Source organism: Bacillus rossius, chromosome 5 (genome assembly GCF_032445375.1).
Source record: "Bacillus rossius redtenbacheri isolate Brsri chromosome 5, Brsri_v3, whole genome shotgun sequence".
NCBI classification, from domain to species: domain Eukaryota; kingdom Metazoa; phylum Arthropoda; class Insecta; order Phasmatodea; family Bacillidae; genus Bacillus; species Bacillus rossius.
The window spans coordinates 69,031,984-69,057,286 of NC_086333.1; the positions used below are offsets into that span (position 1 = coordinate 69,031,984).

Genomic DNA, 25,303 nt, shown 5'->3' on the forward strand with positions numbered 1-25,303 from the left:
GACGGTTTACGTAATTTATTGGATTATTTACAATTATAAGGTATTTAACTTAGTTAAGACGTAGTATCAGGCGGCGAACAGCTCGTCGTACGGCAGCAGGCTGGTGAACTCGTCCAGTATCCTCACGATGACAGTCCTCACCACCTCAGCCACGGCAGGCTTGATCTCGCCGTACACCTCCCTCCAGTTCTCGTTCAGGAAGGTGTTCATCGTGTCGCCTGCGGTGGAGAGTTCAATGGAGTGACACAACACTAACCCTCGCCATAGACAATCAGTAGAGACCTGTAAAATTCGCGATTTCAAAACCCTAAAGCATAGACTCCTCGATCCTCAATGCACTTGTGCAAATTACATCTGCTGATTGGTTACCGACTCGTAACACCTGTTGACTGGAATGATCGTGATTCGCTAATTCTTCTGCTAGAGATTTTTCATTGGCCCAGAGTCCTTCAGATAAACTGTGGCCCAATCAATGAAGCAAAAAAAATGTCAAAAGTATTTGGACTCAATCCTATAGCGAAATGAATCCGCGAATTTTACAGGTCTCTGACAACAGATCAAAGCCGCAGGCTTGTTTGGACTGGAATTTTTTTTTTAAATTGAACATAAATATTCGTGTAAAATTACAGATGTTTGAAATTATGTACATTAATATGAAAACGACGGTATCAAAATGAAATAGTGTTCGCAGTAATAATGGGTTGGAAATTTTGTCCGGTTATTTATGCACTGTGTTGTCCTATTAATTTGAATTGGCTGAGTAGCTTTATCGTATTATTTTCACATATTATTAAGCACGGTTAAAAAAAATAATGTAAAATTATTGAATTTTCAGTTATGTTTTTCATGGCTTAAAAAGTTTATGCTTGATGAAACATCAATTATAATATAAAATTATACGACAATTATAGTAAGAAATATTTCTCAGTGTTATCTCTAAAAAAGTATTGCATATAGATATGAAAACATAACAATAACAAAGTTACAATATCTTTGTTTTAGTGTTAAAAAACTAGTTCTTGGTCTTTTGTTTCCAAAGGAATCTTTTTTTTAAAAGGACCAAAACATTTCTGTGAAGCCACCGAGCCGTTATACATGACCAACAGATGCTTAGCTTTTGTTTTTATAAGTCATGCAAGATAACTATAGTTTAGCTGCTGATGGTTCATCTTAACAGCTTTAAAGCTTCTGCGTCCTTAGCTAATGACCTACGAGAAATCAAACATAATTTTTACAGTGTCAGTAAAATTGGGGTCCCTACATGAAGTCGCTGATTATGAGTTTCGAACATCTACATTCCGTTTTAAGTGTTAATGTAAAGAAAGAAGGAAAATTTCGGGAAAAATTGTGATACATGCTTCCACTGTGATACCTGATTTCACAATAATAAATATTCCTTTAGTGCGGGCCAGACGTCTTGCTAGCTTTTAGCACAGTGTTGAGCAAGAGGGGTAGGTGGTTCGCAAGGGTAAGAAGGGGGATGTAAATTACTTAATATGGCTTGGTTCACAATTAATAAAACTTAAAACATGGGTACGTGGCCTCCACGCGATTTAAAAGTGAAACGTCATAGATAAGAGTGATATGAAACACAAGTAATCAAGCCTTGAAAATAAACCTTTTCTTTGTCACTAGTGCCTTTCCATGTATTCAATGTAATCTAAGAATGATTTAATTGGTTTATGAAAGCTAAAATATGATACACAACTTTATTGGAAATGCTAAACAAACACTCACAATTCTAATGCCAATACCGGATCAGACCTCAGAGGTGAGAGTTTCGAAGGGTGAACTACGAGTTGCGAAATTATGCGAAAGCGTTCAAATGTAAGCGAAAGTGTGGAAAAAAGTACGAGAACGCATGCAGACGTGTGCGGAAGCATGCGAAAGTATGAGAATGTATGCGAACGCTTACAATAAATTTGGAAATCATACGTTATCATGCGCTGCTGAGGCCATCTGTAACCGGATGTAAAGATGTTTTAATTAAAAACATTTTTTTTTAAGAAACCCCGAGACATCAAGCAACATTCGTTACGTACGTTTCACACGCTAACTTTTTTACCTAGTCACTTCCGTTAACATGTGATTATGATACTGCTCCAACCGGTTTTAGTAAAGTTTCACTTCAAATAAACGTAAGGCGAGTTCACAACAGACCATGCACCCGACCCGAGTGAAATCCATTCACACTTGAATTATTACGTGTTTATTTTAGCCAAATATATTTCTCTATGAATTATTTTTATATAGTTTGATAGTGTTTGTAAATAAATATTACATGTATGATGTTACCATGAAAACTGACCAGCAGTCTGTTAACATTATTTTTAACTCATAACTTTAATAATATTTTTATGAGGTAAACAAAAATTTCAGTAAAAAATATTAATGAGACCTCAAAATATATATATGTAGTACTTTTTACATGTACATTTATTACAAATGTTTTATCTTAATAATATAGACGATTGTTTTGCAGTAAGTTTTACTAATGAAAATTTGTATCTCGATAACTTTCTACCATCATAATGATAAATAAATATAAACTGTTCGCAAGCCCCGTAAAAGCGGTACTTTTCTCTGCTCTGATTGTCTGTTGAGCAATCAGTACGTAACATAAATAAAATACATTATTTCCCCTCCTATGTGACTGAACTCTCTCCTATCTACACAACCGTTGTGTGTTGTGAATCAGAATTTTAAAAACACGGCGGCATAATCTTGTGCACAAGACCTAATGTTACTGTTATTTCTATTATAAATTTAATTTTGAATCCAGCCTAAAAGGGGTGCGGCTGAGGATTTTGGAAAATCTCCTCGGGCATGGCATTTTTCTTCAAACTATTTGTAGTGTATATGTATGTATTTATGGTACTTAACTGAACGTCACGGAGAAACATGGAACAGCGTCATTGCGATGACTGTTGTTTTTAGGTGACGGGATCAGAGGTCAGTTCCCGAAATGTCGCAACTGTTTTGCCACAGGAAACCCACCGTGTTCGTTGGTGTTGTCTTTGATGTTGTGTTGTCCACATCTGCTTGTCTTCGTCGTCGTGTTCGTATATGCGGTTTTGGGTTTGGTTGTCTGTCTGCATTTACTGTTACTGTCGAAATTGTTTCGTCGTTGTTAGCCCACTGTGTTCATCTGTTCTGTTATTTTTTTTTATGTATTAATTATTTCCGCGGAATTATTGTGCTGTCTGCTGTTTAAGTTTGAATTCAGTTCGTCTGTGCTGTATTCGTTGCGTTGTTCAGAATACCTGCTTAGGTTCATCGTTTGACATCAGCTGATTTAGTCTTTTTTTCTGTGGGTTTTATTTTTGACGTGACAACGTCTAATAAATCGATGAACGCCGGCTGCACGCACGAAAAAGTGTCCCGTTACGCACATGGTTACGTTACTCTTTGTCCCGTTACGCACATTGTCCCGTTGCGCACATTGTCCCGATACGCACATTGTCCCGTTACGCACACTGTACCGTTACGCACACTGTACCGTTACGCACATTGTCCCGTTACGCACATTGTCCCGTTACGCACATTGCCCCGTTATGCTCTGTCCCGTTACGCACATTGTTCCGTTACGCTCATTGTTCCGTTACGCTGTGTCCCTTTACGCTCATTGTACGCTTGCACCGCATCTATCTCTCTTCCACTCGACAGTTTATAAAGTGAATTGAAAAGTTAATGTTGTTTTCATTGCTTATTACAACAACAATTTCGGCAATAAAGGTTAAATATTCTTGCATTTTAAAAATCTGATTACTAGTTTAATTTCAAATATTTATTCTATTATTATTAAAATATAAATGATTCAATTTTATTCATAAAAGTATGCAATCATTTCATCAATGTTTTGTTATGACGTTGTCACGTTAAACTATCGTCCGTAAACCGACTTTACAGACAACCAATTTTTTTACATTGTTTCTTCTTATTTTGCATTTATTAATTTTTCCCATAACAAACAGTGCAAAACTGCAATGACTTATGTCCCAGAAATTGTTTTAAGTCATAATTTCCATTTTATGAATAATTTAAAGAACGTTTTTAGAACAGATGATGTGTTACTGTGTCGTGCCGAGTTGTCATTATGTATTTGATTTCCGCAGGGGTTCTCTTTACTATTAGTCTCTGCTGGTGTGTTCCGAGCAACCTGCAGGTGATTAATATGTTAATGAATTAAATATGTTGTTAATATCTATCTGAGAACTATGGTTATTTGTAATAAGGGTACCAAATAATTAATCATGATCAATATTAAGGATTATTAGTTTAGTTTACTACGAATCCCAGCTCGTGTCTTTGGACCGCAGTACACCCCCTTAAGCGATTCACCAATTATGTGGGTAAACGACGCTTTCACCTACATTGCTTGTATTCAGTGTTAGAAATTTCAGTATGTTAACGGAACTTTTAACAATTAATGCATCTGAAATAAAGGATGTTGTCTTCTTGGTAATAGATAACTATACCTACGAAGAAACTACGCTGAAATCTGACGTACGATTTATGTATTCCGTTGTGAGCAGGTACACGGCAGGGAGACTTACCTTTTTATACATGTACACTTAAAAAGTTTTTTTAAGGCGTTGTTTTATCTCCAAGACTATCAATGCGATTTTATGTTCAAAGTAAAATAGCCCAGGGCCTGTTAATTTAACCATGAAATTGGATAATGTACCAAGATATCTGGGTTTGTACCCAGACTTGTGTGTAAACATGAAATTATCAGTGGACATACCGTGCCAAAAACGAAGTGTACTGGATTTTCACAGTGTTTAGCCACCATAACAAGAACTTTATGCTATTTTCAATTGATCGAGTTTCAAATTACTTTTTGTTAAGTTGTGACCTTCCGCTACTAAATTATGTTGTTAAAAAAAAAAACGTTTTCTCTCATTTAATGGTGAATTTTAACGAACTTGGGTTTTATCTCTGTTGGTTCAGAGAATCAGTCTTAAAGTTTCATTGGCCAGTGGTACTGTCTTTTGCTCGTGAGTTGGTGTATATTTAGGATTAGCTAGTTTGCAATCTGTAAACCTTTCACTCTAAGATACCCTCCGTCATATATCAGAAAAACGTCAGCAATTTCCAAAATACCGAATAAATATAGAACATTGATAACCGCAAGGCTAATCCTGTATGTTAATAACATATGTCACTAATAAAGAGGCCATTCGAAGTTATGATTCAAAGAAAGCCGAAGCAAGGCAGGCTTAATTTATAGACATAAGGAACACTTTTATTAACATTTTAAGAATATATTATGATCAAAAACCAGCTCTATCTTTTACGCTGGCTTCAAATATACGTAAACACTACAATTGTAGTTTATTATTGAGTTCTCAGACAAAAAGCCACTATCCGTAACTGTTTTATTATTTAAGCTTTATAAACTATGTAAGGTTTTTTTTTTTTTTAGTGGAAAATTTAAGTTGTGTGAATATAGTATGTATAATCATAAACATATCGTCGTAACTGCAGTACTTACCTAAGACTTTGTCGCCATTAAAAAGGTTCTTCAGATCGAAAATCGCGTTTGAAATCTCAAAATCAAAACTGTTGTCACGAATCTTGGCGTACTGCTTTCCATCTTCCTTCTTGATAAGGTCGAACTTGCACTTGAATGTGCCTTCCAAGCCATCTGTTTGAAAAGACTTTGTTTAATTTATACAAATAAATAATCAACCTAATAATAGTTACATTTTAACTTTTCATTTTACAAAGAAGACATTTCTAAAAAAATTATGTTTGATTAACCATTTTAATATTATTATTGATGAAAATAAATAACTATATACAAATTATTTTCATGAACTATTTTATTGAAAAAAAAATGAAAACTATATATTGAGATATTATAAAAGTATTAAAAACATAACCAATAATGTCTTAAAAATTGTATTCTTACAAAAAAATTGTATAAAACTTCTAAGGCTGAAGAAAAATTGCCGATATTTACATTATTTGAACAATGATTATTTAAATATTATTATTAATTACACACAATATCGCAAATTTTCATTAATAATGAGTCGTTAAATATGTAGGTGGACATTTGCTATGTTGAAACCGAATATGACTATTTGGTAAGTTAACATAGATTATTATGTTCATTGCAATAAAATAAAGTTATTTCCATTATGGCATATTTTGTGATAGTGGTTTTATGTCGCAAGTTTCTAAAAGAGTTATTTTCGGCAATTAAAAATGTTTTATAATTAGTTTCGACATTGTAACCCAACGTAAGTAATTTTTGATAAAATAAACACATAACAATACAAATTTAAAAAAAAATTCACAACACATACAAAATCCGTAGAAAAGTACTAACAGGTCATTCGTTTAAATTTTTATCCTGAAATATGTGTAAAAAAACATTTTGCATGTTGTTTGAAACATGTGTAAACAACATTTTGTTTGCTGGGATTTCATAATTTTTGGGAAACGTGTAATCTACATTTTTTCAATATGAATAAAAATTTATAAAAGTAGGTTAAGCACGGAGAGGTTTAACTAGGTGGGATTTACAAGTTAATAATTACTGGATCCATATTCATTCGCGTGATTAATTAGTTCTGGTTAATTAAACCTCACAGTATGTTATACTCAATTCGAAAAACTGAACCTTTCGTTACTACGAAAGTGAAACTTTCTAGGGATTTTAAATTTAATGAAAACTTTGCGCACACATTGTGGCAAGACCAATTCTATAATACAATTTAAAATTATTTTTATTGTATAGTTTAATCTGCTACATTTAAGCATACAGGCTTTTGTACGACGGTACTATTAAAATTATTTTGAGCACGTTATAACTAGAGTGCCGGCTTGATACACAAACATATATGAGTCATCCGGTGTAAGTCACGATCCTTGCCAAATGAACGTCACTCGCTAAACTACTAAGGATGCACTACTGGATTGTTAGTACCTAATATGTAGGGCCATGCATATTTCGCGAAATATTACGAGACTAGTTATAAGTTTGACGTCGACCCAGAGGCCACCCTAGCTCCTACAGGCCGTTATGGCGCGTCACCGCCTTCTTCTGTGCGCGGGCGTGTGCGGGAGCCAGTGGTGCCACCTTCAATAAATCAGTGTCCCTCCGACGTAGTTTTTTATGTATATTTTCTTTTCTTTCAGCAGGACATAATTTTTATTGTAAAAACTATAATATCATCCATCATGTATAATTTAAATTAGAAGGGTAAATAACATGTATTTTAATATGCACGGGGTGAACAAGTCGCGGGTTCCCGTCCACGAGGACGTGAGATGCTGCACGAGACGCGCGCGGGGAGGGGGTCGGCGCGAGCAGAGGAGGGAGTCGCGTCTGGAGAACCGCGGAGGAGTGACGTGTCGGCCGCGAGCTCTCGCCAAGACGAGTGAAACGGGTGAGCATAGAGGCCTCCGGGCTTAACGACAGTGACGCGGGGAATAGATCAGCAACAGTCTTCGAGTCGTGTCAGGCAGTTCGAAACTATGGAGATTAGTATGTCAACTATTGCCAAGGGGTCGCCTTATTGTAAATAGTTTAGTTTTCTTTTTATTAGTGTTTCATAATTTTTTCCTTTCCTCTCGTATGTATGTATATATATATATATCTTTATTCGCTTGTATAGTCATGCATTGCCTAGGATAAAATAGTACCATTGTGTCATGGACGAGACCTCGCCATTTTAATGGGACATTTCAGAAACTGTGTCCGCAGGTAGTGCTTGCCTGAATTCGCTATAGGACAGGAAATCAAAGCCCTGCCGGTTTGGGACAAACGCCATCGGTTAGCGCCGCGACGCCGGCGCCTACTACTTCCCATAGGCGGCCGTGTAAGGGGAAATTCTCGTGTAGTCAGGCCTCACCTAAGAACGGTCGTAGGCGGGAACTGCGATAGCCCCGTGCCAGTGCAAATAGTGGCCAATAAAAAGAGTGAGTGCCACGAAACCCTATGTAGTTTCATTATTAGCAGGCTAGATCCTCTTAACTGCCACGCGGCCCGAAACCCACCCCCAACTGAGCTAGCCCAAGAACCTACACAACCAATAAGGGGATCAGCCCGCTCGACGACAAGTGGCCCCCAACTAGGTGGCAACGCATTCTCAAACTTTCAAATTTTCAAAACTTTCAATTTTTTTTAAAAAACTTTCAAACTTTCGAAATTTTGTCTCAAAGGGGGTAATTTGGCAAAGTGCGGGTTGCCAAGAACACGGACAAAGTGGGCGGAAAGGACATCACGGACATTATATGGACTGGAGTAGCGTGCGACGTAGCGCGAGTTGCGTCACGCGAACGGCGCGGGAGCTGCCTGGCGCGGCGGAGCGGCGGAAGCAGGCGGAAGGAGCGGCGCGGGAAAGAGATAAGGAGACGCATCCACGCCGGGATCAGGTTCACGCGGGAGAGAGATAAGGCGGCGCGGCCCACGCCGGGCTCGAATTCGCGCGGTATCGCGCTGCGGCTTATCGCGCGCCGAGAGGCGAGTTCGCCGACCGAGCCGAGAAGGATCGGATAACCAAGTGAAGCCGGGTGACGACCGGAAAAATGGAGGGACCGGATGAGACAAAGGCGAGGGTGATGGACACGTGTGTGGGGTGTGGACTTCCGTTCAGGGGGAGACACGGACAGGACCTTTCGTGCGAATGCCCATGGGGACTAGCGGACGTGAAGAGTAGCGGGGAGAGTAATGACAGACAATCGGGGAGTCATTTACCGGGTCACCGCGACGAGGGCGTTAGAGAGCCCATAGGTCATGGTCATCCGAGTATAGTGATGCGAGTGGTCGAGGTGGCTAGCCCATTACCGGAGTTTGCGGGAGAACCGCACGAAGATCCGAGTGCGTTTGTAGCCGCGTGTGTGGACAGGCTTAGGGGAGTGCCACGAAGGGACTGGGTGACGAGAGTGTGTGGCCAGTTACGGGGCCGGGCGGCGAAATGGTGGACGGACACGGGGGACTATCTATCCGAGTGGGGAGAATTCGAGCGAGCACTAGAGAGGCGGTTCAACGGACCACTGGCACGAGCCGAGTGTCAGCGACAACTTTACAGTGTACCACAGGCCGCAGGGGAGAGCGCCGAATCATTTATCTATAGGAAGGTGCGGTTGCACCGGCGAGTGGGGCCGGAGAGAACAGTGAGCGAGGTCATGCCCGTAATATGCGAACAGTTGTTGCCGTCGCTACGCCCTTTTCTGCGACGGGCCGTGGACCTAGAGGTATCCGAGTTCGTGGAGCTGGCCCGGGAGACTGAAATGGACTTGGCAGCAAGTAGGAGGGAACTCTGGGCAAGAGAGTCACGACGGGAGCCTAGGATGACACCAGTGATGTCACAAGAGACTGTGACACCCGAGGACGCAATGACATTGGTCCGATACAGGGGCGGGGCCACACCACAAGGGCAGAGGACGACAGGGGGACCCACACGGGAGACCAGAACACGGTCAGAGGAGCGGAGTACGAATCAGCGGACGAGTGACAACCGTCCACCCAGGTGTCAGTATTGCCGCAGCCCGGAGTATCACTGGCACGCGGAGTGTCCAACCAAGGCGGAGTTGTGGAGGAAGATGGAAAGGGAAGGACGCCATCCGGGAAACGGACAATAGGGGGCAGGGACAGAGTCGGCCACTGCCTCCTAGATACGAACCCGGACAACATGACAGAAAAGACCTCACCGAGCCCGAGGACGAGTCAGCCCAACGACGCCCGCCATGACACCAGCCACAGGGACGAGAGGAACACAGGGACGTCGCCCGCCAAAAGTGACAGCCCCACTGGGCAGCTCGGAAGAGACACGAGGGACCACGGGAACCGCAGCATGGACGCCACAGCAGACGGGGGAGCCAGTAGCAGTCCAACAGCAGGGGACAGGTCACCACCAGAGGAGCAGGGGGCTCCTCCAGCACAGCTGGGACAGCTGGGCACGGACCAGGCGGCGCTGCTCCGGGTGCCAGTGCTCCTGAACGGCCGTCCCGTCCACGCGTTGGTGGACACGGCGGCGACCCACTCTTTTGTCTCCGCCCACCTGGTGCCGGACGAGGACTTGGAGCCACACGAGGACGAGGTGCAACTGGCAACGGAGGGGACAAGCGCGTCCACGTCTGGACGCGCACAGGTAACCATCGGTGTTCGTGACTTATTCAGTCGGACTAGCGCCCTGGTGATGCGTGGACTGCGGGAGGAGTTGATCCTGGGCCTGCCTTGGCTGGTCCAGGAGGACGCCGCCATTGACATCAAGGACAGTAAGTTGCACGTGGGCCGTCAGGGGCGCCGAACGCTGTACGGCGTGGGCCGGGCGGGCCCTGTTCCTCCCTCACCACAGATCCAGCTGGCAGACCTCACTCATGACGTGCCACCAAATTACACAGGGTTGTTCGAGGGCGTGTTGTCGCAGCAACCGTTAGTGTTCGCGGCCACAGACATGCTGCGGCGGACAACGGTGACGGAACATGCCATCCCTACAAAGCCACACAGTCCCATATACGTAAAGCCGCGGGAGTTTGGACTCAAAGACCGTCAGGTAGTGCAGGAACAGATAACCGAAATGCTCCAGAACGGAGTAATAGAAGCTAGTGAATCTCCGTACAATAGCCAAATCGTCATGGCTAAGAAGAAGGACGGGACCTTGAGGTTCTGTGTGAACTTCAAACCCGTGAACTCTGTCACCATACCCGCCCCACCACCACTGATAAACATTGCAGACGCGTTGGCAGGCTTGGGGGACGCCCGTATATTTACGTCACTTGATCTAAGGTCCGGGTATTGGCAAGTCCCCGTCAGGCAGGAAGACCGTCCTAAGACCGCGTTTACGGCCCCGGACGGACGCAGGTTTCAGTTCCGAGCCATGCCGTTCGGGCTGATGGACGCCCCCTCGACATTCCAGGCCATGATGGTCCGCGTCCTGGATGGGTTCGTGGGCGACTTCGTCACGGCCTATCTGGACGACGTGATCGTCTGGTCACGGACGTGGGAGGACCATGCGCATCACCTGGCATTGGTCCTCGAACGGCTGGCCAGACACGGGCTGACCTGCGCCCCGCACAAGTGCCATATCGGGGCAACGGAGATCAGATTCCTGGGGCATGTCGTCAGTGAGAAGGGGTGCCGCCCTCTCCCGGAGCACCTGGACCTGATCGCGTCCAAGGCGGCTCCACAGACGAGAAAACAGCTGCAAAGACTCATGGGGCTCCTGAACTGGCTGCGGTCCTTCATACCGGACTTCGCAGCGGTGACGGCCCCCATGACGGACTTGCTATCCCCCAAAACAAAATACAGGTGGACCGCGGAGGCCGACCGCGCCCTGGCTACTGTCAAGCGCTTGTTCAAGGACAGTCACACCCTCGCACGGCTGGTGCCGGGCGAACCCCTGTACCTACAAACGGACGCGAGTCAAGTAGGTATGGGGGCCGTGTTGTACCAGGTCGGACCCAATGGCGAGCGACGCGTGATGGAGTATTCCAGTGCCAAATTCGGGCCGGCCGCCCGGAACTACGATGTGAATGAACAGGAGTGCTTGGCAGTGGTGTGGGCTGTCAAGCGGTACCAACACCATCTGGAAGGGCGGGAGTTTACTCTTAGGACGGACAATCAGTGTTTAAAATGGTTGAACTCGATGCAAGGGAGGAAGAGTAAATTTACCCGGTGGGCTGTGACCCTCCAAAACTTTGCATTCACAGTGGAACACGTGCCAGGGAGGACTAACCAACTTGCCGATGAATTGTCACGACATCCTAACCCAGAGGACATCTTTGAGGACGAGGGCACGTGGGACGATCTGCTTCCTCCGTCAGGGCGCGCACCCGTCACGGGAGACCAGATGGGGCCCGCGGCATTGTACGCGGTAACACAGGAGGAACCAGTCACTGAACCCGAGGCAGTGGACACTCTCTCCCAGCTGATTAGCGCCGTGCAGCGGGTTCAGCGGGGGGACGACGTCTCGAAGGCCGCCGTGGAGGCGTGCGGGAACCAGGTGGTACCGGATCAGCGCTGCGTGGACGGGGTCCTGCAGACGCGGGTGCCGGGAGGTGGGGATGCTTGGCGAACTCACGCCCCGAAGGGGGCCCGCGCGGCCATACTGGGTTATTTCCATGACCACCAGCTAGCAGGCCACCCCGGGGCCGAACAAACCGCGGAGGCAATCAGGGTCTCCTTCCACTGGCCCGGCATGGGACACGATGTCCGGGAATACGTCCGACGCTGCCACACTTGCCAGCAGCGCAAGGCCCGGAGGACAGACGGCGAGGAGCAACAGCGACCTCGCCGCCCGCAACACCCATTCCACACACTAGCTCTAGATATCATGGGGCCCTATCCCCGCAGCAGCAAAGGCAAGCGCTTCCTTGTAGTACTAACAGACCTGTTTACCAGATGGGTCGAGGCCTATCCGGTCTCCAACGTCCGGTCGGGAACGTTGATAGCGCTGATCGACGGAGAGGTAGCCCCTCGCTTCGGGTACCCAGCGGTGCTCCTATCGGACAACGGATGTCAGTTCACGGGAGCCCGCTGGAAACAGGCCTGCAGAAGGTGGGGGGTGAGCCACCACACGACGTCGACGTATCACCCGAGGGCCAACCCAACCGAGAGACGGAACCAAGAGATAAAGGCTCAGCTCCGTCTCCGGTTGGGAGAGGACCATTCAAAATGGGATACCCATTTGCCGAACCTCTTATACTGTCTGAGGCGTCGTACGAGTGCCGCCACGGGCTACTCGCCGGCAGAGCTGGTCATGGGGCGGAACCTGGCGCTGCCAGGAGAATGCCGGGTAGAGGCGGCAGCCACAGAAGCCGGATGGGGCGAATGTCTCAATACCGAGCTGACCAGAATGCAGGAGAGGGCTAGGCGGAGACAGGAGGCCTATCTACAGCAGACGACACCACAGTCCACTAGACCCCCCCCTACTCTGAACCCCGGGGACCAAGTGTACGTCCGACAGCATCCTCTGTCGTCAAGGGCAAAGAACTTTTGTGCAGGTCTAGCCCCGAAATGGGCGGGCCCCAGGACCGTTCTGCGACAGGCGGGGGCCACATCGTACTTAATACGTACACCAAGCGGGAGGCCCGCAAAAATTCACAGAGACCAACTGCGCCTAGCCGCGGGGGAGAGACAAGCTCCAAGGGACACGGACAGGGGAGAGGGGTCTGCCTCTACACCAGTCACCGACGCAAACCAAGCCAGCCGTGACATGGACGGAAGGTGGGACGAGGACATGGCGGGACAGAAAGAACAAGGAGACGTGACAGAGACGCGACCGGCAGCCGACACAGGGGCAGCCATGAAGGGAACGGAGACAGGAGGGGCAGAAGAGAGCGTAATGGAACCAGCCAGGACATTTGGGGAACCAGACGAAACGACCGCCGACACAAACGTGATCCAGTTCATCACGGAACCGGACACGGACGGGGAGGACGAGGAGGGGAAAGACCCAGACACCCCTCTCTGGCCCCTCAATACGAGTCTGGCGGACTCGTCGTTCATTATGACCGTCACCGAACCAGACTCAGATACAGAACGGGGGGACACAGAGGGGATGGAGGAAGAACTGATGGGGGTCCTGACAGGTGAACCAGGATCTTCGGGGTGGTCTGCCATCCCAACCACGAGGATGGGGGGAAAGGGCAGGACATTAGACCCCAACTGTTCGCTCAGCCCCTCAATTTCCAGAAGCGAATCTGGGGAAAACTCCCGACCTAGGAGGATACGGCGGGTACCCACCTACTTACGGGAATTTCAGTGCAATAACCTACCAAAGGCAAGCCACCACACTAACACAGGATCCCGACTCAGTGTCATGAGTTTACTGCCACCCTTCGCGAGACACCCGCACACGATACACACCAGAGGCCAAGACACTTCCTACCCTCTCGTTTCTACGATCAACGAGTGCAACGGCAGATGCGATTAAGAGACGTTGACGCGCATAATGGCCTTGTGGGAGGGGGGGGCATTTGACGTCGACCCAGAGGCCACCCTAGCTCCTACAGGCCGTTATGGCGCGTCACCGCCTTCTTCTGTGCGCGGGCGTGTGCGGGAGCCAGTGGTGCCACCTTCAATAAATCAGTGTCCCTCCGACGTAGTTTTTTATGTATATTTTCTTTTCTTTCAGCAGGACATAATTTTTATTGTAAAAACTATAATATCATCCATCATGTATAATTTAAATTAGAAGGGTAAATAACATGTATTTTAATATGCACGGGGTGAACAAGTCGCGGGTTCCCGTCCACGAGGACGTGAGATGCTGCACGAGACGCGCGCGGGGAGGGGGTCGGCGCGAGCAGAGGAGGGAGTCGCGTCTGGAGAACCGCGGAGGAGTGACGTGTCGGCCGCGAGCTCTCGCCAAGACGAGTGAAACGGGTGAGCATAGAGGCCTCCGGGCTTAACGACAGTGACGCGGGGAATAGATCAGCAACAGTCTTCGAGTCGTGTCAGGCAGTTCGAAACTATGGAGATTAGTATGTCAACTATTGCCAAGGGGTCGCCTTATTGTAAATAGTTTAGTTTTCTTTTTATTAGTGTTTCATAATTTTTTCCTTTCCTCTCGTATGTATGTATATATATATATATCTTTATTCGCTTGTATAGTCATGCATTGCCTAGGATAAAATAGTACCATTGTGTCATGGACGAGACCTCGCCATTTTAATGGGACATTTCAGAAACTGTGTCCGCAGGTAGTGCTTGCCTGAATTCGCTATAGGACAGGAAATCAAAGCCCTGCCGGTTTGGGACAAACGCCATCGGTTAGCGCCGCGACGCCGGCGCCTACTACTTCCCATAGGCGGCCGTGTAAGGGGAAATTCTCGTGTAGTCAGGCCTCACCTAAGAACGGTCGTAGGCGGGAACTGCGATAGCCCTGTGCCAGTGCAAATAGTGGCCAATAAAAAGAGTGAGTGCCACGAAACCCTATGTAGTTTCATTATTAGCAGGCTAGATCCTCTTAACTGCCACGCGGCCCGAAACCCACCCCCAACTGAGCTAGCCCAAGAACCTACACAACCAATAAGGGGATCAGCCCGCTCGACGACAAGTTAAAACACCGTAGCATCGTCTGTGTTTCGTGATTGGGTGAGTTTCTTTCAGGCGCATGTCGATTGTTACAACACCGATCACAGTAATTCAGTGGGGAAGCAAACGCATCCTGAGTGGCTCGGTCTAAAAAGACATCGACTTCTCTCGCAGTTGGCCGCCAATCACAAGGGAGAAACCTCTGGTGCGGATATACCTTGTTTCAGTCTAATAGGCGTTTAGAGTTATTCGCGAAAAATGCCTGCCCCTGCAATATGTGTTAGAAAAGAGTAATCATTCTCGAACTGGGAGTTTGTAATGCGCATAAGACGCCCTTTGAAAAATGATTAATATAAAAGCACTTAAGTTAAATATATACAAAATTATTACTAAAAATGCAAATTCTTTTAATATTTTGTAAATGAAAATTGTTCTGCTAAATATATTACCAAAAAGAATAACATAATATAAAAATTCAAAAAGGCGTGACTACAAAAAATCTGAATTTTTAAAATATCATTTTTAATAAAAAATTAAAATTCGAAGATATAAGAATATTTAAAAATATATAAACAAATATTTTTGGACGGGCAATAGAAAAAAAATTAAAATATCATCAAAAGGTTCCCAGTGATTTTAAGAGTTAATTTTTTGAGATATACGCCTTTTTATAAGCATAGTTGTTCGTGAGGCGCCTAAGGCATACATTGAAAAATTGTGAATTAACAAATAGCCTACTTTAATGTTACTCGATTGTTACTCTTCCATATTTATTTTATACACATCTCTATGGAGTAGGCTACTATTTTTGCTTCGTGATACGGTTGTCTCCAAGGTTATACATATATCTTTGGCGTTTAAGAGCCAATGAGTTAGTGATGAGCGTAACTATATACAGGATAGAAACTGAAAAAAAAAAAAATATATATATAGCCGTTGATTTGCGAATTATTTTGTTGAGGCATTCTAATTGGCCAAGTTTATTCCCGGTAAACTGCATGCTAATAGCGGAAGCAGTTTATGTTAGGGGTAAATATGTTTAAATTTTCATCTTATCACGAAATAAATCCACGAATATTTTTCCGTTCTCAATGTATTAAAATCTTTTGAGCCAAACTCGTTTGACGCAGGAACTGCTTAATACGTTCTGTTTAAGTAATGATTGACGTCATGCAACTGACTTTGGTCCTTGGTGGATTAACCAGATATTCCTGTTATTCGTCTCATTCCGGTTCTTTGGCACGCATGCGAGTGACGCCATAGCTAAATTAAAAACTCACTGTACACAATACATCTCACATGGAGAAATGTTTGTGTCATCTATCAGAGAGTTCTTTTATTTTTACTGTCTGTATGTAAACTGAAATCTCTAATTCTTCGGTCAAAAATTCAGCCGAGTTTATGTCAATTTGAAATAGTTTTTAATCTGCAAGTAGGTAAAACGTTTTCTCTTTGCTTATTACTGCAACTTTAGCCTTTACATTTTTATTATATGTATACCTATATCATGTATTACAATACGCCCTTAAAATTATCTATTTTGCATTTGCCGGTTTTTTTAAAAAAATAAAACTACAAACATAAAAATTACTTTCAAAAAATTCAAAGTATCTGAATAATTAAATATTTCTTTGTAAGCTTCAACAGAGAAAATAGGCCAGGGATTGATTTTCAGTTCTGTTTGTGTTAGATATTAACTAATACTTTTTTAAGCAAAAGGAACATAAACTGATAGAAGAAATTCATACATAACTGTTAAAATACAATACAGGTTATTATAAATTTTATAATTATATTTATAATAATATTAATAATTTTTATTTATTGACGGTTTTACATTTGGAATGCTTGAAGTCTATAGCGATTGGTTGGAATCATTCTTATAGCTGTGAAATTATTAAGAACTATAATGCATTAATTTTAAGAATAACTATTTAAATGAAGTGATGCCACAGAAATGTTTTTTTATGATAGTTTCAGAAAATCTACTATAGTTTGCTTTGCGTAAACAAAGCAAAAAATTTACAAGAAAAGTGAGAACACATTATTGGAAAAATGTAAATATTCAAAGATCTCCTCACATTTGTAAAAGTAAATGTCTTAATATTTGTGTCTTACCAATCTTTAGGTTGAAATCTCCGTCACCTTTTATTGGCAGGACAAGGATTTGGCCATCTACGCTATACCTGGAACTGACATCTGCCCGTTTCTTCACTATAAAGTTCACGTTCAGAGTGTTTTTGGCCAAATCGAAACTGAAACAAAAATTAATCACTCCGTTATTGTGCACGTGGGTACCAAACTACAATGTTTCAATTTACAGTAAGTGAGCAAGTTTGAGTTCCATTTGCAAATATAATTATAAAAAAAGGGCGCATATAATAATGTTCCCGAGCTTTCAGTTACATTTACTTGGTGTTATTAAAAATATAAGTTAATTTTGCATGCAAATAATTAGTATAAATAGAATAATAAAAGGACTGGAGTGATATAAATACATATGGTAAAGTAAAAAACCAAAAAAAATAACTAAGTATTCAATATTAATATAAAAAAACCTAAAAAGTTAGTTATTTGATTGAGTGTTATAATCGTGATAAAATGTATTTAATAATGAAAATAAATAAATATACATAATGATTTTTTCAAATGTATTAATTTTTATTATTCATTAACTAATAATCTCACAATTTATAGTTAAAATTGTAAATCATTTTATGCATTGGGGCACATAAACTCACGTTGATAAATACACTTGAAAAAGTATATAATACAATTTATGTCACTAATATTCAAAATAAAAAATTAATTATTAGGATTATATGAACTATTATTCAATATAAATCTCTAAAAGCACATGTATGATTTATATTTGTATGCAGCTTTTTTTCATCATGTGAAAATTTCGCTGCGTGGTGCGCGCGCATCGTACAAATTCACTGTCATGATTTTTTTTTTATAACGCGCCTGAACTACAAAAACACCTGCAAAATTTGCGTCATAGTCACTTTAAAAAGTGATTCTAACAACAGTGTGGGGTGCATCTTGATTTACTATGCACCGAGCGCGTCATAGAAACCTAGTTTTATGGCCTCGCACACACTAAATGCACCAGTTGGCAGTATGATGGATCGGCGGCGAATAATCTCAGTAGGTAAGTAACTCTAGCCTGATGACGGCGCCTGCAATCTCGACCGAAACGTCGGTGATGTATTCCGCATTTGAGACGAGGCTGCAACCCAGAAGCCAAGCTACATCCGGGTGTATGTTGTGAAATGTTACATTGAGAGCCCGACTTCCTGGGCGCGCGCGCGCGCGCACACACACACACGCGCGGTGTGCAGAGCTTCGGAACAAAACCACGCGCTTTGAAAAACTGTTCGAGATGTCAGGGCGGGGCCTACTTATGAAAAATCCTGAACGCTGAGGGTGGATGAGAATTTCTTGTTTCCGTATTTCGTTTTAAAACCTGTATTTCCAATGTCTAAAACGCGTGTGTTCAAGGACAATTTTTGAGCACGAAATTTTCGGTAGAGATCCCTGAAAGCGCTAAAGGGACTTGAACTACACATTTATCTTTATTTTTCTACCACATATAACTCAAATACCATAGGACAATGGAACTGCTCGTCATTCTGCACAGTATTGCGTCTTGCGCTTAGAGGCGATACCACGCTAGGAGCACCAACCAGTGTTGCACTTATCACCCCGGATTACTAATACACATGTGACTTTTAGTATTAAAAAAACTGCTCGATTCATTTTCAGAAGTTTTTCCGGAGATTCGAAAAAGTCTCATTGTCTAGGCTTTGTTGTTTATGTATATGGGATAGGGGTTGTTTAAAAGAACTTTGGTTTGAAATGTTATGGTATTACGACCTAATAGTAGTTTATATTTAATAAATTTATTAAGTTTTGTTGTAAAATATAATTATTCTTAAAATAAACGTTGTGTAATTCCTTAATAATTATATATTTATGATTTGCTTGGATAAATAATTTAAATTTTTTATTTAATATTTGTGGAAAAATGGTATTGTATTTTTGATGAAGCGCGTTAAATAAAAGTTCTGCATTTATAATTCAGTTTATTTAAAATTATTATTTTTTAAAATTGATGTTATATCATACTAAACAGTTTTAAAACGTCACAAGGAAATTTGTTCATCCACCACTAGATTAAATCATTCAAGTGAAATTAAAACTTGTATTTAGCTGCTGCTTTCAATGTATATCGCACTTCAAAAAAAGATTATATATATATATATATATCCAATTAGATTCAGTGAATATCTTCAGAACTAACGTAAGAGGTTACAGAATTAATAAAGAATTGTAAAAAAAAGTTTTTTTTTTTTGGAAAGTGGATATAGCTTGTTTCGATAGTAAAGGGATCACGCACGGCCGTGACTAAGCGGACATCTGGGAACAGACGACGGAGAGCTACCACTCACTCGATGGCCTTGAGATCGGCGTCCTTGAGGCCTTGCACGGAGACGTCGGTGAGCGCCAGCTCGACCCTGACGGGGCCCGAGCCTTGCTTCACGTCGATGCGGTCCAGACGGAGTGGGTCCAGCACTGGGATGTGCAGGCTCGCGTCTCCTGCGGCAACAGCATCCCCGGTCACGTGACTCGAACATCCGAGCGCAACAGCATCCCCGGTCATGTGACTCGAACATCCGAGAGCAACAGCATCCCCGGTCACGTGACTCGGATATCCGAGAACAACAGCATCCCCGGTCACGTGACTCGGATATCCGAGAGCAACAGCATCCCCGGTCACGTGACTCGGATATCCGAGAGCAACAGCATCCCCGGTCACGTGACTCGGATATCCGAGAGCAACAGCATCCCCGGTCACGTGACTCGGATATCCGAGAGCAACAGCATCCCCGGTCACGTGACTCGAACATCCGAGAGCAACAGCATCCCCGGTCACGTGACTCGGATATCCGAGAGCAACAGCATCCCCGGTCACGTGACTCGGATATCCGAGAGCAACAGCATCCCCGGTCACGTGACTCGAACATCCGAGAGCAACAGCATCCCCGGTCACGTGACTCGGATATCCGAGCGCAACAGCATCCCCGGTCATGTGACTCGGATATCCGAGAGCAACAGCATCCCCGGTCACGTGACTCGAACATCCGAGAGCAACAGCATCCCCGGTCACGTGACTCGGATATCCGAGAGCAACAGCATCCCCGGTCACGTGACTCGGATATCCGAGAGCAACAGCATCCCCGGTCACGTGACTCGAACATCCGAGAGCAACAGCATCCCCGGTCACGTGACTCGGATATCCGAGAGCAACAGCATCCCCGGTCACGTGACTCGAACATCCGAGAGCAACAGCATCCCCGGTCATGTGACTCGGATATCCGAGAGCAACAGCATCCCCGGTCACGTGACTCGAACATCCGAGCGCAACAGCATCCCCGGTCACGTGACTCGAACATCCGAGCGCAACAGCATCCCCGGTCATGTGACTCGGATATCCGAGCGCAACAGCATCCCCGGTCACGTGACTCGAACATCCGAGCGCAACAGCATCCCCGGTCATGTGACTCGGATATCCGAGAGCAACAGCATCCCCGGTCATGTGACTCGAACATCCGAGCGCAACAGCATCCCCGGTCACGTGACTCGAACATCCGAGCGCAACAGCATCCCCGTTCATGTGACTCGGATATCCGAGAGCAACAGCATCCCCGGTCATGTGTCTCGGATATCCGAGAGCAACAGCATCCCCGGTCATGTGTCTCGGATATCCGAGAGCAACAGAACTTCCGATGAGGGCGGTCGCGACTTCGACGACAAACATTGCAGCTTCGATGGTCACACAGGCGAAAAAAAAAACTTGTAGGTACTTTTACAAAAGATTTTTCAAAATAAATAGTTAGCAATTCTACAAGATATATAATTTGAATTTGTACAACACATGGCTATGGTAATTTTTTTTTCTACGAAAATTGGCGCATAATTTTATATTTAATTGAGGTTTCATTCAAACAAATATTATTTTTAAAAACCATGGGAAAGATAATCGAATATTTAACAACTTGAATTTATTTTCTTTTATATTGTGCTTATAGATGTGCGCAGTTAATACTAGAATTCAAAAACGGTTTATAAATAATTTTGTGGTATTGGGACAATCAGAATGTAAAAATTTCCCAGGTAAGATTTCGAAACCAGTATTTTTACAAAACGCTATTTTGTAGAGACACAATTGTTTTCATGTAAATGTTAAAATATATCTGTTATTTAAATGAATGTTTCTGATCCATTCACAAACAAGTTTATAGCATATGACCACGGAAAATATTGGCCCATCACTACAACCCGAGTAGGTTAAACTAGGCCAGTGGTTCTGAAACCTTTTTGAAGTCGGGGCGCGTTAAAATTGTCATAATAATTGAAGAGCTGTGGCAAAAACATTTAGCTAATAGTCAGAAAAAATTCAATTTTAAATGTTTTGATCCATTCTGTGGTTATCCCTTGCGCGCATGCACAGAACCAAGTGTTAAAATTAAAAAATATATATAGTCTGTACGATATGAGGCTCTGAAATTGATGCGTTCATCAAAAACAACCATTGTTCTCATATTTTCATGAAAATTAACTTTTTTACAATATTCTTATGAAATATCAACCATCTTACCGTATTTTAAGCAAAAATATCCATTGTCTTTAGTAAATGTCTATTTATATTCTATGTTTGCTATCCTGTACATGTCGCTAAACCTTATTTAACATTAACGTGGTTTACTTACTGGTTTTTAACTGGTCCTTTACATCAATATAATCAATAAATAAAGAATATATTTTTATTTATGCACAATTTGGCTAATATTTTTAAGGCAAAAACAAATTTACAATTGTTTCAGAACTAAAAAATGTTTCATTTAATTTCACTTACAAATTAATCTTTTTATTAAAACATCAAAGGGAGCAAGGGAGCTTTAATTGTGTTACAGCATAAGTTTCGCATCATTAAAATACCAAGGAGCAAAGGAGAAAAACTATTTTTTTGGTTCTCATGAAAAATTTCATGTTTAGACTATGTAATGATTTTGCCAAGAGTACTTCAATCTTTATTACGATTTTAAATGTGCCCTACTTTAAAAGGTTGAGAACCACTGGCCCAGATTAACGTACTCCAGTTGTATAAATGGCTTTGGATACGAAACAAACCTCAGTGCCGAATATTTTCGTGGTCATACACTATAAATTTGTTTGTAAACGGAACAGATAATGTCAATTAGATAAAATTAATGAAATAAGAGAGTTTATTATACTTACTTAAATTTTAACTAAAATTATTTTATTATTTATCAAAATATTACTTTTAATTCATTATTTTTAGTTAAAAAAGTATTTTGTGGGTTTGTTTTGAAATTGTTTTGATATTTTAAAGATGAAATATTTGGTACTAATTCAAACCGACAAACTAGTGTCATTATAACAGTTTTGTAACGATATATAAATTATAGCCACGTTCTGTCCATAGATGAAATTATTGAAACATTTTTATTTTGGTTTAATAGAACATTAAGTAAGCCATTATACGCGGGAAATATTAGCGGACAACTACTTAAAAGCAAACTTTTCCCAAAACTTCTAAGCCTGAGACAGGTCACATACTGCCCCAAAATTTTGATCCCTACAATGTACTGATAAGTGAACGCACAAGAACTAGTCGTATCGTCAACTTCGATATCATTAAAAACTATGAAGGTTGATGAGAAGTGACGGTAGAACCGCGTTATGAATAGATGCGCTGTGTCGCGGATAGGGGCATTAGCGAGAGTACCCCTGGAAACGTCCGCTAAGTTTCACACTTGCGAAAAAAAGTCTGATTGAGACCCCACCAGGAATCGTAACCCGGATATCTATTTGTAAGAGGCGAGCGAAGTGATTATTTCTGAACCAACTGAGACTTCTTATCACGGAGCTTAGTCAAGCATCATTTCTGTTTAAAGGGAGGAGGGGCGAACAGGCCCCCGCCATCGTGGATCTTTCCATCTTAATGCTATAACTCTAATTTTTTAACCATTCATCCCATTGTCAAGTCATAAATCATATCCCTCCCAGACCGCCTATACCTTGTTGTGACCCCAGATTTACTAACAGGTTCTAGTCTGTGAGCGCCGCAAGGAAGCAACTAATTAGTAATTACTCACGCGGGTGACTACAACTGTCATGATAATCGCACCAGTTCACAAGTGGTGACTCCAACAAGTAGCCAAAGCTAAGTCTTATGACAAGACAGCTCAAAAACAAAATTTAGCACGGGAGCTTTATTGCAAGCGGTATCAGAACGTTTGGAGTTGCAGGATGGCGAGGCATAACCCCCCTTAAGAAACCTTTAATAAGGCTAAGCTATATTTTTGTTTTGTTTAGCTTATGTATTTGCACTTTTGCAAATTTTTTGTATATTTTCTTTTTCATAATATATATAGTAAGAAAATTTAAAAAACGGCACGTAGCATAAACAGACTGGTAGTATCCATACACACATGCTTGGATTTGAGATGGTTTCATGTACTGAATAATTAAGTGAGATTGTTTAAATAATATAAAAAAAGGATATAAATAAAACAATTTTAAAAATGAGAAATCTAAAGTTTCCTTATTCATTCCTCAGACATAACATTTACGTAGCGTCTGTGGGAAGACTCAATATTACCTTTGACAAGTTTAGGCAAAGCTGAAATTCCGTTCTTCAGAGCGCAGGCATTAAAGTTGGAATCGTTTCTGGAGCAGGGTTTCAAGTATGTAGCTGAAACAGAAATTCGAAAATTGAATTAATTATAAAACCAGTATGACCTTTAAATTCCAAGTACCTACAATTTTCGAAACGTTTTTCAACCCCTTTGAATTAATAGGCTTAGAATCCGAAAATAAGTCTTCGCTTCCAAAATAATAGAGTTTTATATTTGAAGATAAATTACTGGAATATACTGGAATACTACAAACCTTAAATAAATTTCATTTTATAATTGCTTCATATATACACTTGTAACCAAACGGAAACTAAGAGTTTACAACTCAGGTAGCTAGCTACGTTAAAACCTTTAATAAGTTCATTTGATACATGAAATTCGAAATAACAAAAATTGCAACCATTAAAAAGTATTTCATGAGTGAAAACCTTAACAAATGTTTGATTTTGACAACCAGCGTGCACAAAGTGTCTTTCTATTGGTAGCGAAACAACATTGTTATTAATAAATTGTTTGGTTGAAAATATAAATTATTTGTTTGGTTCTATGTTGACAAAGTTGTTTTACGCCTAAAAAACTTTTATTTTTAAGTTATACTTTGTTAGGCTAATAAGCTTATAGGCTTCTTAAGTTATACTTAGTTTGTGAATGTTATTTTAGTATGCAAGCGAAATGCGCACGTTCAACCTACTAATAAGGTTATGGGTTTTTCAAATGAAACTATGAGGAAGGGGAACAAAACCGGAATTCACTTCGTTAACGTTAATATTTATAGAAATATAATAATTGCTAATATAATTAAATAGTACCAGGAAAAATATGGCACCAAAGATATTAAAAAATTTGTTTGTTTTCTATAATGTTACAAACGCAAAAATGTTTTATTTTTATTTTTAAAAATTAAGATTTCCGTTAAAAAGTTTCATAATTGTGTTAAATTTTTCAAAATATTTAATGTTTTGAAAACAAAAAAATTAAAGACTAACGACTAACTCGTACATATAAAAACGCGTTTTCTTTGTTGTTTTTTTTAAAGCGTGGTTTGAGTATGATGAAGCTGATTTTTCGTGGTGCCAACTCACGCAGTTTGAGGATGGCTTCGTGGGAGTTCCTCACCAATACCGCCAACACCGCAACATATGCCGCGCACTTCATGTTCTCGACAGTTGGCTGCACTGGTACACTCCCAACCCTTCCAACCCGGTCGACTGGCGAACTTGGAGCGCCCGCCCGCGGGTTTTATAACGCAGCGCCTGCGTCGCTGTCGCGCCAGGAAGTTAAATATTAAAAGTTTACCGCTCTGGAACGATTCCTGGCCATGGTGAACTTGGCATTGGAACGGCCTTCTTGGCTTCCCCGACGGAAGTGCTGCACCGAAAAAGGCGCTCAATTTTCTCTCATAATCTCTTTGAAGTTTAAAAGTACTAATTAAGCTGTTGGGTTACCGTACTTTTAATTCGCTTCCAGTGCGTAGAAGGTAGCGAAAGAAAAGTATTTCCTGCGCCAGGCTTCTAGTATGTGGATTGTGGATTGTGACGTAACAGCAACCATTTTGGATGACCTTGACCTTCAAAAT

General features: G+C 42.3%; 1 protein-coding gene across 1 annotated transcript; it reads right to left on the reverse strand.

Moving 5' to 3' along the window:
- Positions 1-24,882, reverse strand: LOC134532293 (protein takeout-like). The gene is made up of 6 exons (XM_063368712.1): positions 24,810-24,882; positions 23,691-23,783; positions 19,453-19,600; positions 17,117-17,253; positions 5,498-5,650; positions 1-218 (listed from the first exon to the last, which is right to left on the reverse strand). Exons 1-6 carry the CDS (start codon positions 24,880-24,882, stop codon positions 67-69), a joined length of 756 nt encoding a protein of 251 aa, XP_063224782.1. The 3' UTR covers positions 1-66.
- Between the last annotated feature and the right edge of the window lie 421 nt (positions 24,883-25,303).